Source organism: Mya arenaria, chromosome 13 (genome assembly GCF_026914265.1).
Source record: "Mya arenaria isolate MELC-2E11 chromosome 13, ASM2691426v1".
NCBI lineage: Eukaryota > Metazoa > Mollusca > Bivalvia > Myida > Myidae > Mya > Mya arenaria.
Genome location: NC_069134.1, coordinates 30,419,935 through 30,434,169, shown reverse-complemented (window position 1 = coordinate 30,434,169; position 14,235 = coordinate 30,419,935). Strand labels below are relative to the sequence as shown.

Genomic DNA, 14,235 nt, shown 5'->3' with positions numbered 1-14,235 from the left:
AATTGGCAAAAACTACATGATCCTAGGCGACATGTCAATGAGCGTTCAAACTTGTGTTTCAAGGATACTGAGCACTGGGAATTAACAGACGACGATCACGACGTTGTTTTGTTATAGCGCGCCTATTTATCTGCGCAATATATTGCAGCTGGGATGCTATTTCGGAAGTTTTCCTGCACAACGCACATGCGTTTCTGAGTTTTTACCGGGCCTGAAAATTTCTGTCTTACCCACTCCGGGTAAGACGGCTCTCGGCAAGCCCCGTTACCGGCTTCCGCACGTGCCCTCGGGCCGGATTTTCCCATCCGTCCATTATGCAGAAGCTTCTTATAGATCCATAGAGAACTTCTTTTGGAGTAGTTGAACGGTTATAAGACATAGTGCCTTAATTGTCGATAGGTTTCATAACATAGAACCATCATTATATTTATGAGGTTTATTGCATTATCACGTATATTTACAGAGGGCAATGTACCAGATATGAGACATTGGGGATTGAATGCGACGGGTTATACATGTCTGCACACAAAGACTAAAATGTCAATAAATAATTTAACAACATACTTGTTAAATGAAAAGTCATAGTAACATATTCAAAGGACATTTGATTTGAAACAGACACAACTCACGACAATAACACTTAAGTAATAAACAATATTTTAGCACATTCATTCTGCAACTGACCCAACATTTTACGAAAATCATATGAACACTATTCACGCTTCAAATTGCATGGTTATTATGAAAAAATACAGTCAACAGTACTTTCGTTTAAACTGACGTAATTTATAATAGCCCCACTTCCGGTCAGTAAAACGACAATGACGCATGCGGTATTTTAGTGACGTCACTTCTGGTCATTGATTACGATTAAGACGACCATTGTGGTTGTGAGCGCGGACAGTAAAATAAGATGCGCGGCAAGTACCGTCTGCTTCAAGGCTTTACTCTGAAATAGATAAAACAGTGGCATTGAATTTAAAAAAAGCAGCAGACCCTATAATGTATTTCATATATAAAATCAGCGAAAAGAAATAGCATACAGCACAAATTGTGAAGAGAAAATGCAGGATTCAAAATTAATGTAATAGGTATTCAGTAAGAAATAAGGGGGAGGAGTAAATGTGCGTCATCCAACTGCAACTGACCCTGTGGTTGAGATCCATGTAGGCGGCGAGACTGTTATTCTTCCGGGCGGTCCATGGCCGTACCTGCATCTCATACAGGAACTGCTTCTTTCGGTCAATAGCTGTAGCAAAAGGGATGGGGTTATATATATTTTGGTAAGAAAGGGCTTTTTACAAGACGTCATGTTCTGTGCAGTTATCAATAATAAAATAACACATATTGTTGGTTTTCTAAAAAGTATGCCGACTTGATGGTTTAGAAGACCAATAGTTAATATTTATTGTCATAGTGTTGAGCGCGAAATGCCTCCATACCAGTCAGTGCGCATGCGCGAGCTTCTCAATATCCAACTTAATAAAACCAATTATTGACTTCAATGAAATATGGCGGATTTTCTTTCGCCAAAGGCTTGCTTAATGATGTAATCTAAATCCTACTGTTGATTTCTCTGGCGAAGGCATAAGATCAAACACATGTGCGCAGAAGGCTACGTCGTGCTTTTTTCACCGGAAGATAACGACGCACTGTTTTGTAATCACGTGGTTGCTTTGCAATCTTATTGTATGAGGCAATACGTCTGTTTTACAAGGATATATTAAGTATTATGCTTGCCATTTTTTTTGAAAGCCACTAAGATACTTCTTAAAAGTCTTAAGCTTAACAAGAAAATGTAACATTGACATATTCCGGTGGATATTAAAACATATAGTTCCATTTCGTTTCTGATACTGGGCGACGTTTACAATTCTTAGCTGCGATGCTGCAAGTTTACTGTAATTCATGTAGCTTACTTTTTTTGGCGTCGTAGCTCTTGAGCGCCTCCATGAAAAGCAGGACCAGGATCTGGTAGACGGTGAAGCCGATGAGGAGAAATGTGAAGAAAGATGGAATGAGGAAGCTTGCCAACCCGAAGCCCGCGTAGATAGTCACCACTGGGGAAGAATAGTGAGACAGATATATTATTGTCACCGTAAAATTCACAATAGCTATCAGAATATGATCGTTTAAAACCAATTTGCTGATAAACGCGAACGGATGCTAAACTCGATGCATTACAATTTCTTTGACCTATGGCATAACGTTTGAATATAATCGTGCACGACAAATATAAACCCGTAAAACAAAAAAGCGTATGCTATGATTTCAGTTTTCAGTGTGTAAATAAAGGTAAATATGTACTGTTTTAATCTTGTAAATATGATGGGCTAATGCCACCCATGTTAACTTGAACATATAACATTAACGGTGGTACATGCACTTACCAGCGAGGACATGCGCACCAATCTCCACGATCCAGTAGAGACAGTTGAAGAAGGCTCGGCCGGAGGAATCCTCGGACGGACGTAAACACAGCAGAAGAGGCTGTAGAAGATATGATGTTGAAGATAATTAGAAAGTAAGGAAAAGGACAGTAGTATCGTTTGATGTACTTGATAATAAAATTGATTGAGGAATTGTGACTTTGGGTATGGGCACCGTCTATGGAAGATGAGTTACCCGTTAACAGTTGAACAATATGGTCACAGAGGTAATGCATACCAATGAAGGAAAATGATTCAAGCATGCTGTACATTTGATTTCGTTTTAAATACCCGGCAATGTGTTTCAAAATGAATCGGTGAAACAAAAAAAAACTTACATTTAACAAAGCCAGAAGCGCAACAACTAGCCCCATTATAGGATGTGCTCCAGTGAAGCTGGCGACTGGATTCTGAAAACAATTTATCACCAACATTTTAATAAAAGGAAATACAATTGACATATTAGACAAAAGGCTCTGGTGCCTGGATTTTAAAAGCAATTTATCAACAAAGTTTGAATGAAAAGGCATTGAAATTGTAATAGGTTTCGACGAAAGGTTCTGGCTACTGAATTCTGAAAACAATTCATCACCAACATTTGAATAAATTAATTGACCGTGATATTTTTAGACGAAAGGTACCGAGTTGACTTCCTACATGTCCATGCTGTCATAGTCTTACATGCAGAAAAACGAATCAGTTAAAATAATTTAGTTTATGTAAACGAACACTTATTTTGTAGTGACTTACCTCATACAATTGACTGATCCCATCAACACCCACGAATATGACAGCAAAGGCCCCAATAACGGTGGCGGTCGTGAGGAGGACGAACAGCCAGTTGACTTTCACCCAGAGCTTGCTACCGAACATTTTCTCGCCCCACCAGTACGGCTGAAAGTAACGTCCTATCACAGAGGCGACGGAGGCACACAGGATCCATGCAAAGATCATAAGGCACGCTGAAATTTGAAAAGTGTTTAAGATGTTTATAGTGAATTATTCACTGACCATCATCTCACTGAAGTAACGCCCAAACAAGAGCCGAAAAGGCTAACATGATCCTTGTAAATTCCATAAGGCCCCTAAAGTATGCATAATTTGCTTAATGTAAATTCCTCACACACAGATTTCTTGCTGAAAGTAACGCCCTGACAAGAGGCACGCGGGATCCATGCACAAACCGTAAGATAAGGGCCAGTCGGAATATGAATATAGTTTGAGTAAGTCTTCAGCATGCCACCCCTATCGATATGCTTAGAAGTAACACTTTGAAAATTAAAAATATGTTAGTAATTTAGTAAAGTTCTTTACCCAATGTTTTATGCCATGCATTTCCCCGTCCCGCTGCTTTTCTCTTAACTGCATATTTTGCTCTAGAAGTCTTTATTGCAACCGATTTGTTTTTTCGTGTCAGCACTGATATTGATGTGTTCAGGCAAATAAAATGTTCAGATAAACTTGAATGTAAACTTGAGACTAACCGTGTACTTTGATAAAGAGTGTCGGGGCGGTGATGAGGGAGGGGACAGCGCGGGAAAAGTCCACTGCGTTGTCCGACACGTGGGGGCGTTCCTCAAGCGTATGTGGCAACATGATTCCTGTATAAAAGGAATGAATCAAGAGTTTTATCAAGCAAGTAATGATTTGGTTCTTACTAGGTTGAAAAATATCCAAAGCTCGCAGGTTAAGCGTCACTTGGTAAAATTATGTAATTACATTTTAACATTAAACATATACTTTCAACTTTTAAAACTAAGTTTTAACTGGCATGTAATATTTACAAAATATTTGGTGTTATTCAACGAAATGTTCGTTAGGACTTTGTTCTATAAAAATATGTTAATATGTTAACACTAGCTAGTAGTCCGTTACCTTTCTTGGACTTCCCATGAGCAAACAGTATGGTCCAGTCCTTGTCCAGGTCAAACACCTTGGCATCGTCCAGCACGAACCGCTGTCGACTGAAGGAACACTTGAACACACCGTCTATGAACCCAGCAGACGTGTTCGACAGGCCAACTTCAGGCTGCAACGAGCGAAATATAGATGAGTTGTTTTTTCAGATATAGAAATAACCTTATCCGAAATGTTGATGACATAACCTATTCATACATTTTGGGAATGACGTCGTTAAAACTGCTTCCCAACACTGTGCTCGCTGACGTTTGATTTGGAAATGAGAGCAGGCAAAAAATTTGTTTTATTTCACTAATAAAATTTTATTAACCCTAAAGCAAAACGATTTATTCACATATCGGTGTATAAAACTTAAAACATTTACAGAAACTAATGGAAAAACGTATTGTGTTGTTTTATATGGAGAAAAGAATATCGAAATTTTGTTTCAAATTATTCTGTATTATTTTGGCAAATTATTCAAAAGAAATGTTGCCGGTTATGCACGCACCTGTTTAACGCGGACGTTGTTCTTGCCGTCGTTGAACGAGTGCTCCACGCCTACCGTTCCGTCCTCCTTGGCGACGCACTGTATCACACTGTCGTCACCCTGTGAAATATAAACATTGTCACATAGTAAACTAGCTTTGATTTGCTTATGTTTATTCAAATTATTTTTGTACATCTTGACTCGTTCATTGACTTGACATAGCTCCTTGGCTCCTTTAAAAACAGTTGTGGCGAGTTACACATTTTTAAATTGTAAAATTGAAATACAATTGAAGTCTAATTTTCAATCAAACATGCGTTAATGTATACTTTCTTCCATTGAATGCTAGATCGAATATTACAGTATATACAGTTCTACCAGGTTGTTGTACAGCTGTTACTAGTTCAGTTGAATCAAGTACCATTTTGTTATCCTCGGAAAACGCAATGGCAATCCATTGGTTTGCCACACCATTGAGGACCGCCTTCATGTCGAATGTCACGTGATCCCGGGAGTTAAGCCACGAGACGATGAATCGGCACCCATCGGCAGTACAATCCTGGAAACACGACTTCCGGGAGCCGCACTCGCCGTCCATGGGAATCCGCTTCAACTATGAAAACATTTTTAGTGTAAAGTAAAGTTAAAATACTTCATATGGTTTTAAATGGATATGTTCCAATTAAGTAAGAAGGAAACCACGTAACCTTAACACGTTTACGTGTAGGCTCTCTGATACTCGTAGTATCGCCTAAACGTGTACAATGTACGCATATGTGGATGACGTAGTGCGCAGACGTAGCCCACACGTACACGTACCCCTACGTAGTGTTACGCGACCTCTGTTTTGTTAATGATATGTGAACAATTCCCAACCTCCCTTTCCGTTTGTGTGACTAGATTTAGCAAATAAGAAAAGATATATGAGGATAAAATTTGAACCTTACATATTAAACTCTATGTTCTGTAATACCTTTTCACCCAGTGTTGGCTGAGCGACTGCCTCGACGACCTTGGAACGCTCCCGCCAGGCGGCGCTGTGGTCATACGTCTCGTGCACGGGCGGGTAACGTTGCAGGTCCACGCGCCCCGCGGACACCGGGGGAACGCGGTCATAACGGTGAGGAATCTTTATACCTAGTTAACACAAATATGGGTTTGTTTGTTTTTATTTTAAAACAGGCAATGTATGGGGCTGTCGTATTAATGAACAGACGACAAATTAATGAGTATTCGATGGAAAATTAATACTTCCGGCCCCAATTTCTCGGACAATCTCGAGTCCATTTTATCAGAATCAAGCTACTCACACTACAGTCGAACCCCGTTGGCTTAAAGTCCCTGGGGCGAAGGTAAATACCTCGAGCCTCGGGGAGTTCGAGCCAAGCAGGAATGCTTATCTTCGGTCGTAAGAAATCGGCCCTTTAAATCCAGTTCGAGCCAATGGGTTCGACTGTATATTGTTTTTGGTTTTGTTTGTGATATATTCTCACTTCAAAGTGTTTTGAGATATTTAAAGAAGTTATATTTAAGATAATCACGATAAACTTATTTTTATGTTGACGAATTTACTTAATAAGTAAACAATTCGCGTCAATGAAATACTGTATTTGAGCTTGTTATGCTTAAAATTCTAAAAATTGAGGCCCAACTTATTAAATCTCAATAACGGTTCCTTCGTTTATGTCTCTGAAGACATTGAAAACGGATCGTATGAACAATGAGTATCATCTTAGTACGTTGATTTCTTAATAATAAGTACAATGCTACCAATGTAATGTCATCTTATAAAACGCGGAGTATAAACTAAGCATACGAAAAGCCCATTGTTTTGATGATGAGATCAGTGTTGATAGTTACCATTGACTGCACGTCCCTCTGCAAACATTATGTACCAGTCCTTGTTCAGGTCAAAGACATCCTTCTCGCCGGCAGCGAAGTTGGCCCGCGTGAACGAACACCGGAACAGGCCGTCAGTGGTGCCGCCTGACTCCTCTAGGATTCCAAGCTTTGGCTGTAATATTACGAAACAAAAGTTAATATAATAAATAAAAAGTCCGAACCGGAATGTAACGATACCAACCAGTAACAGACAGTATCATTCGCTCACATTAACTAACGTAAGCAAACTGTTTTGTTTGGTATCCCTGCTGCATAGCAGCGTTTACATTACGAGTGGGGAACCAAATCGAAAACATTAGCCGCTAACTCATTTTCTGAACGTATAGCTGTAGTAGTCAACATTGATGACTTCGAACCATTCAAAATATGTTTAAGACATGTCATCAACACATAGCATTAGTACAACAGACATCTGAACCAGAGAACACTATGTTACCGTAAGTAGTCGCATGTTCCTGTAATAATCTAGGTTGTATGACTGGAACACCTCAACCTTCTGTCCGTCCGTCAGACACTCTGTCACACTGTCCAGGCCCTGAAACGTTCAACGCTTTATTTATTTATTTATTTATTTATTTATTTATTTATTTATTTATTTATTTATTTATTTATTTATTTATTTGTTCATTTATTTATTCATTTATGTATTTATTTATTTATTTATTTATTTAATTATTTATTTATTTATTTATTTATTTATTTATTTATTTATTTATTTATTTATTTATTTATTTATTTATTTATTTATTTATTTATTTATTTTCATGAGCCATTAAAACTGCACTCTCACAGATATACATTTTACAAATAAAAAAAGTTGTCAAACAGTTCAATCTGTGAGAGTGCAGCTTTAAGGGTCATTAGGAAGACCGTTGAAATTTGAGGGACATTAAGAAGTCTTTGCAAAAGAATGAACCTTTATGAACAAGGTAAGGGTCATAAGGAAGCCATTGAAAATATGAAGGCCATTCAGAAACTATTTGTAAGACTAGAGCCATAAAGACAATTTCAGAAAGCTTAAGACCGTTAGGAACAGTTTATTAAGGTGATGGCCATGAGGAAGATATCGGAAAAGTGAGGGACGTTTAGAAGTTATTAGAAAAGTAAGGGCCATAAAGGAAACATTGAAAAGTAACGGAGATTTACGGTTATGTACGTGAAACCATATTTAGTATGTACTAACCATCATTTTGTCATCACTGAAGCCAATAGCCGCCCAGTGGGACCCATCTGCGAGGGGCTTGGTGCGGATTTCAAACTTGGTGTTGTCCCCCTCCGGTGTCCACGAAACAATGAACGTGCATCGCCCGCCGACGCAGTCGTCAAAGCATCCGTGCGTAACGCCACATTTAGGGTCAGGTGTCAGACGGAGCATGGGTCGCCGGGTTGTCGTTGTCGGCTTTCTTATGTTGGTGTGCTGTGGGTTCGTTGGTTGCATTGTTGGCGGGAATGTCGTCAGGTACATAAGGATGTCCTGAGTCACGTTTGGCTGTTTTGGAAGGTACAGTTCAGGTGGATACGTAACGAAGCGGCTGTCTGGTATCCGGTCAGATAGTATCAAGCGTTCATCTGGGTAAAGTGTTCTGTCAGACGTCGTGCGGGCTGCTGTATCAGAAAGCACCAGATTTTCCTCGGGGTAATGTGTTCGATCGACAGACTGGTGAGACACATGGCCAGATATCACGAGTTGACCTTCGGGATTAGGCGTTCTGTCAGCAGTACGGTGGACCGTTTGGTCAGATAGCACTGCCTTGTTTTCTGGGTAGCGTGTTATATCAGAGGTTTGGTGTATTGTCTGATCAGATATCACTAGTTTATTATCTGGGTAGTGCGTTCTATCAGCGGTTTGGTGTATTGTCTGGTCAGATATTGGTTTGTTTTCTGGGTAATTTGTTCTGTCAGAGCTTTGCTGAGCTACACCCTGGTTGGATATAACAAGTTGGCCATCGGGGTAGCGCGTTCTATCAGCGGTCTGGTGTACCTCCGGGAAGGTATGTGTTCTCTCGGTCTGTGTGAAGCTCGGATAAGGCTGTGTGGGTGGAAATGTTGGGTAAAAACGGGACGCCCTCTCCGTAGCCGGGTACTGAGCGCGGGTTTCCTGTCCCTGAATAGGGGTATCAGTTGGATAACGTTCGCGCTGAAGGTATGGGTACTCTGTCTGGCTTAATATTGCAGACCTTGTCGTCGGCACCTGCGGCCTTCGAGTTGTCGCCTCAATGTTGTAAAGGTATGCTTCCATTTCCTTTATACCCTGCATATCAGGTCTTATCACAGCTTGAGTTATATTTTCCACAAAGCGGCTAGTGGATTGCGGAATTGCTTCTACTCTCGTCGTTTGTTCCTGGGCAAATGCTACTGTGGGGACAAGGTATTGAGTAGTTGTCCTAAATTGCCGTGCTGTTGTGGTTGTACGTGGTACTGTTGTTCTTTTCTCGGTTGATGGCACCAGTCTGGTGGTTATCTCCGGGACGCTCGTGGTTGTTTCCCAAACGTATACGGTCGTTGGAACAAACATTGTAGTTGTTGTTGGTCGCTCTGTCTGGACTTGTGTAGTTTCGGGGAGTGTTGTTGTTGTGATTTGTTCGGTAGTGGTAGTTGTAGGTCTCGTTGTTGGTCGCACTGTTGTAGTTGATGTTGTTGGTACTGCGGTCGTTGTCGTTGTTGCTGCTTCAGTTGTGGTTGTTGGTGGTGGCAGCGTGGTGGTTGTTGTCGGGGGCAGCGTGGTGGTTGTGGTCGGGGGCAGCGTGGTGGAAGTTGTCGGGGGCAGCGTGGTGGTTGTTGTCGTTTCTGGTGGCAGTACTGTTGTTGTAGTAGGGATGTAAAAGTCCTCCGTTGTTGTGGTAGGAGGTAATGTTGTTGTCGTTGTTCTCATAGTGGTTGTTGTAGTAGGTCTAGTGGTTGGCGTTGTCATTATCGTCGTTGTTGTTGTCGGCTGCGGAGTAGTTGTCGTGGTCATTATTCTTGTCGTTGTAATGCGTGGTGTTGTTGCTGCTTTTGTCGTTGTTGATTGGGTGGAGGAAGTCTCAGAAACGCCTTCCCAGTAATAATCGTAGAAGCCTGTTGTTCGCGGTGGCGCCAATGTCGTGACTGTCGTCGTTATTGGATTTCGCGTAGTTGTCGGTGGGAGCGTTGTCGTCGTCGTTGTTGTTGTTGTTGTTGGCCTTCTCGTCGTTGTTGTTGTTGGCCTTCTCGTCGTAGGCCGCCTAGTTGTCGTAGTTCTTCTTGTTGTTATCGTTGTTGGCCGTCTGGTAGTTGTTGTCGTTGTTGTTCTTCGAGTGGTGGTCGTCGGGCTTAACGTTGTAGTTTCAAAGAATCCCTTGAAGCCTTGAGTGGCTGGGAAGGCAGTTGTGGTTTGCAATATCCGGCGGGGAGGTAGTATTGTCGCAGTTCTTCTTCTTGTTGTTGGTGCTGCTGTTGACGTTGTTGTTGGCGGTGCCGATGTAGTTGTTTCTGCCCTCCTAGTGGGTAGACAGGACTGATCGGTGGCGGATTGAAGGCTGAACGCTTGCATCATCGTCAGATCACGTGACGTACCGTCATAGACCACAGGCGAGTTGATGCCCACCCAGTAGTTTGTGTACGACTGGACGAAAGTTACTCTGAAATGAGAAAGAAAGTAAAGCAATGATCGGTATGAAAGTATTGTGTATACTTTTGTTAAATCGGAATGATCCATAGCTGTTTTAAATCCGTCTGTTACGTCGGCGTCCCTCCTAAATGAATCGTTTTAACATTTTATCCAGATAAAGATATTGGATACAGAATCAAGATTGATCCCACCTTGAAGTCGGTTAGTTTGAGGCTAGATAAATGATGAATATGCTCATGTGTTTCCAACCTTCTAAATATTTTATTTCAGCTCACCTAAACACGACGTGACCAGCAGGTCCAGGCGGGGCTATCCAGGTCAAGGTCACAGACTGCTTCTCGTCACTACTGCTGTGTGTTAACACCGCCTGGAATATGAGGAATGATCCAAAATAAACAAGATTGTTCTCATATAACCAATATGGTTTAATATTTATACATCAAAATATACATTAACAAGACGCGGATAGTATCCGCTACAAACACAGACAATTTCATGGAAATGGTATGTATGTTGAAAAAACATTTGTTCTAAATGACGGAAAAGAGGAGTATGTTATATACATTGGTGAGCGTGTTTTAAGGGACAAGATGACATATTACTTCTTTCGGTTCTTTGACCAACACTTCCTAAAATACACAGCAAAGATATTGGTATTACTGTCGATTAAGTTCAAGGTCATATAGGCCTAACTATATGTACCAACACCGCCTGGAAAAAGAACCTAAGAAAAATATGTTTCATCTGGAGTGAAAACAAAGACTTCTGAACCAAACCTATTAATTATTCCATGAGTATTACAGAAAAGTGAACGAATATTAAATTTGCTTTTGATAAATTGACATGCTGGCATTGACAGACAGTGGTGATACGACAAATTGACACTGCCATTATATGGTGTGAGCTGTTTGAGCATGTTCTTCGGCAGTGAGTTTTATTAAAAGGTAGCAAAGGTTTAATTTGTGTGTAATGAAATTCATACCCCAGTACGGACACACTCGTATCTGGTTCCACGGACTCTCAGGAAGGCTCCTAGAAATGCGGGTCTGTCTGGGTAGACAGCGGACCTAGGCTGAATCATAAACCCCTTAAACCGCGCCATTCCGCAACCTCGAATACGCACTGAAACACATAATATGGGCGGCATGAGTAACTGAGAGTGGCTTAGATGTTTAGTGGTATAGGTGTCCGCCCCTCAAGCAAGAGGCATGGCCTCTTTAAATGGACACCAGTTCAACCCAGGATACGTACTCGGTGGTAATTTCTTAAGCTATCAGCTTTCGAAACAATCAAGCAAAAACATTAAAGAATAAACAAAACTTGACGTCATTTAATAGGAATACAGTATTGACAAATATGGGAGATGTGCACTTTATTTCTTCAAGTTAAGACTAAAGAAATAAAACCATATCCAATCGTCAGAGATGTGGGACCACTCTAGATGTCATTCATCGTAGGGCCCGCGGCATTTGGGTTACCAAATTACTCGTTTGGTGAATATCCCACAAAACGGTGGGAGTAAAACTCCCCCTTTGGCCTCAAAAGTATGTGTCAGTCACACATGGGGATGTGAGGGGGTCAAACCATACTGTAATGCAGCCACTATAGGGCGCGGGCAGACCTTTAAAACCCCAACAACAATAGCTGTTCAGTCATTAGGGGCTCTCAATAGAGAGTTTCAAGAGGAGTTTAGAATCCAACGGGTCGGGAATTAACCCCCATTATTGAACGAGATATAAAGACAATATTAATTTAATTAATTAATAATTAATTTAGCCCCCCCCCCCCCACCCCTGCTTAAAAAAGAAAAAAAGGTAATATTAAGAATTAAACATGTAATAATAAAATAAATAAATAAAAAAGTAAATAAAACAAATGTGCACATAAACGACGTTGAATGACATCTAATGGGTTACATAATCGAGGTAATAGACGAAAGTGCCGGTTAAATTAATTGGGACCGACCGCTTCGATGGCATTGTGTCATCCCCCGACGGCATGGACGGAGGCTGTGATTAGCAATCAGCATCCGTTATCCGATGAAAATATTAGCTGGTGCATTCGGAGAATATATGGCTGTAGTCGATAAGAGGGGGGAGAAACTTATTCCGTAAATGTGGATTCCAGTACAATTTAGCAGGTATAAAACATTATCAACAGTTTAAAGCTATCTAAAACATTAAGTTTGGCGACGGTTTATTTAAGCATGCACGTTTAATGGGCAAATATATCTCGTTGTCAGAATTGTCAGAACATATGTTCAAATAGAAGCGTTTAATTTAGCTTGTCAAAGACCGTTTTAAACATAAAACATGCATTTGATATTTTTGAACAGTTTATATTAATATAGTAATATGTATCCACATAGTTTCAACAATATCCTAAATAATTAATGTTAAGTTTCTCAGCCCTTCAAATTTAAATAATAGTATTCCTCTCTCTATTTTTATACAAAATATGATGATTTGAGGAAGACGTTATTTTGAAAACAATCACATACATTCCTTTTGAATCATGTAAAAAATACGTATAATATTTTGTTCAACATCTTAGAATAAATCAGCATTTTCATTTTTATAGTACGTAAAAGTTCAATTCTTATTTGAAAATCATCTTTGATATAAAAAAAATCCCACCGCTCTCTCTCCATATTGTTTTAAAACATTAGCCTGAAAAACCATTTTTAAATAAAAGATTATTTTTTCTTTGCCTAAACTATTGTTGTTTCCGCTATTCCTTTTAACTGTTTATTAGTCATAATAGTGTTAGTAATATAGATATAATTTTCTTGACAAGCTTCATGAAACTGTCTGTTTATTGTGTTATTCACCAAAGGGACATGTTAAGTTTTACGAGGGGTCATTACTGACATGAGAAATCACAGGTTCGATGACGATCGAAACAATTAGTGTACTAGTGGTATACACGTATTCAATAAAACAATGACTAGTGAAATATACAGTAAAACAATGACTAGTGAAATATACAGTAACACAATGACTAGTGAAATATACAGTAAAACAATGACTAGTGAAATATACAGTAAAACAATGACTAGTGAAATATACAGTAAAACAATGACGCCGTCTGTTGTCTATTTCATTGTGTATGTCGAAAAAATGTCATTTTTGCATTATAAATAAAATATGTTCAGTCACAACTTAACGTCCATTTACCATATGCTATACAGACATTTCTGTCTGTCTGCTATGCAACCAAAACAATGGTTTGCTAGAAATAGTTTTCTTCAAACGTTGGCTGATATATGTACGCAATCTGATAAATCTTCCTACGGCAAAAATACGAATTCATTTATTATTTAAAACAATACATTAAGACAAAAAAAATGAATTTATTTGTTGTTTGAAATGAGAAAGACCCAAAGATTCAAATGATATTGCGTTATAATTATTATTATTACATTTATATTGAAAATTCCTGGTTACAGTCGACCCTGTAGGATCGAACTCCTAGGGACCAGAGGAAATACCTCGAGCCTAGGAAAATTCGAGCCAAGCGGGAATGCATACATTTAGTATAAATAAATTGGTCCTTTACATCCAGTTTGAGCCTTTAAGGAATTCGAGCCAAGCGAATTCGAGCCAACGGGGTTCGACTGTATTTATTTATTTTGCAAAAGTGTTTATATTGTAAAGAAATAAAATCCTCTAGTCAACGAACGCATATAAGTAAAAATATACTTACCATAAATCCGTTCATTAGGCGAGTACTGCGTTTTTGAAACTTCCACCAGAAAGGGAGCGGGGTCAGTGTTGATTGGGCTCCCGTGGCCCGGGGTCATATCCCCGCATGAGCGGGTTGGGGCTCCCGTCCGATAGCCGTATACCACGCCCACCGAAAGCCCAACACACACCCACACACATAGGAACATCGCAGTGGGCTCCTGGAACAAAGTTTGGGTTAAA

The 14,235-nt window shown here is 39.9% G+C and overlaps 2 protein-coding genes across 3 annotated transcripts; both read right to left on the bottom strand.

The window, feature by feature from the left end:
* Window positions 1-436: 436 nt before the first annotated feature.
* LOC128214860 (putative ferric-chelate reductase 1) lies at window positions 437-3,558 on the bottom strand. 2 transcript variants are annotated; one of them, XM_052921546.1, is made up of 6 exons: window positions 3,180-3,558; window positions 2,768-2,839; window positions 2,391-2,490; window positions 1,920-2,060; window positions 1,149-1,249; window positions 437-949 (listed from the first exon to the last, which is right to left on the bottom strand). In XM_052921546.1, exons 1-6 carry the CDS (start codon window positions 3,381-3,383, stop codon window positions 848-850), a joined length of 720 nt encoding a protein of 239 aa, XP_052777506.1. In that variant the 5' UTR covers window positions 3,384-3,558; the 3' UTR covers window positions 437-847. The 2 variants fall into 2 exon arrangements, with proteins under 2 accessions (XP_052777506.1, XP_052777507.1); XM_052921547.1 differs by having other exon boundaries at window positions 2,409-2,490.
* A 6,053-nt stretch (window positions 3,559-9,611) lies between these two features.
* LOC128215194 (rho GTPase-activating protein gacF-like) lies at window positions 9,612-11,390 on the bottom strand. Its single transcript, XM_052921902.1, has 4 exons — window positions 11,292-11,390; window positions 10,585-10,676; window positions 10,017-10,319; window positions 9,612-9,708 (listed from the first exon to the last, which is right to left on the bottom strand). The coding sequence occupies exons 1-4, from the start codon at window positions 11,388-11,390 to the stop codon at window positions 9,612-9,614; spliced, it is 591 nt and encodes a 196-aa protein (XP_052777862.1).
* Window positions 11,391-14,235: the final 2,845 nt, after the last annotated feature.

What these genes read in the sequence shown, in the direction of transcription:
- LOC128214860 (XM_052921546.1), bottom strand. Translation starts at nt 3,383, where the DNA reads ATGATCTTTGCATGGATCCTGTGTGCCTCCGTCGCCTCTGTGATAGGA. An exon ending in TGGTGCGCATGTCCTCGCTG is followed by an intron (nt 2,061 to 2,390) that starts GTAAGTGCATGT and finishes ATTCTTCCCCAG; the next exon opens with TGGTGACTATCTACGCGGGC. An exon ending in GAGCTACGACGCCAAAAAAA is followed by an intron (nt 1,250 to 1,919) that starts GTAAGCTACATG and finishes CTTTTGCTACAG; the next exon opens with CTATTGACCGAAAGAAGCAG.
- LOC128215194 (XM_052921902.1), bottom strand. Translation starts at nt 11,390, where the DNA reads ATGATTCAGCCTAGGTCCGCTGTCTACCCAGACAGACCCGCATTTCTA. An exon ending in ACGAGTGTGTCCGTACTGGG is followed by an intron (nt 10,677 to 11,291) that starts GTATGAATTTCA and finishes CTCATATTCCAG; the next exon opens with GCGGTGTTAACACACAGCAG. An exon ending in GCTGGTCACGTCGTGTTTAG is followed by an intron (nt 10,320 to 10,584) that starts GTGAGCTGAAAT and finishes TTCTCATTTCAG; the next exon opens with AGTAACTTTCGTCCAGTCGT.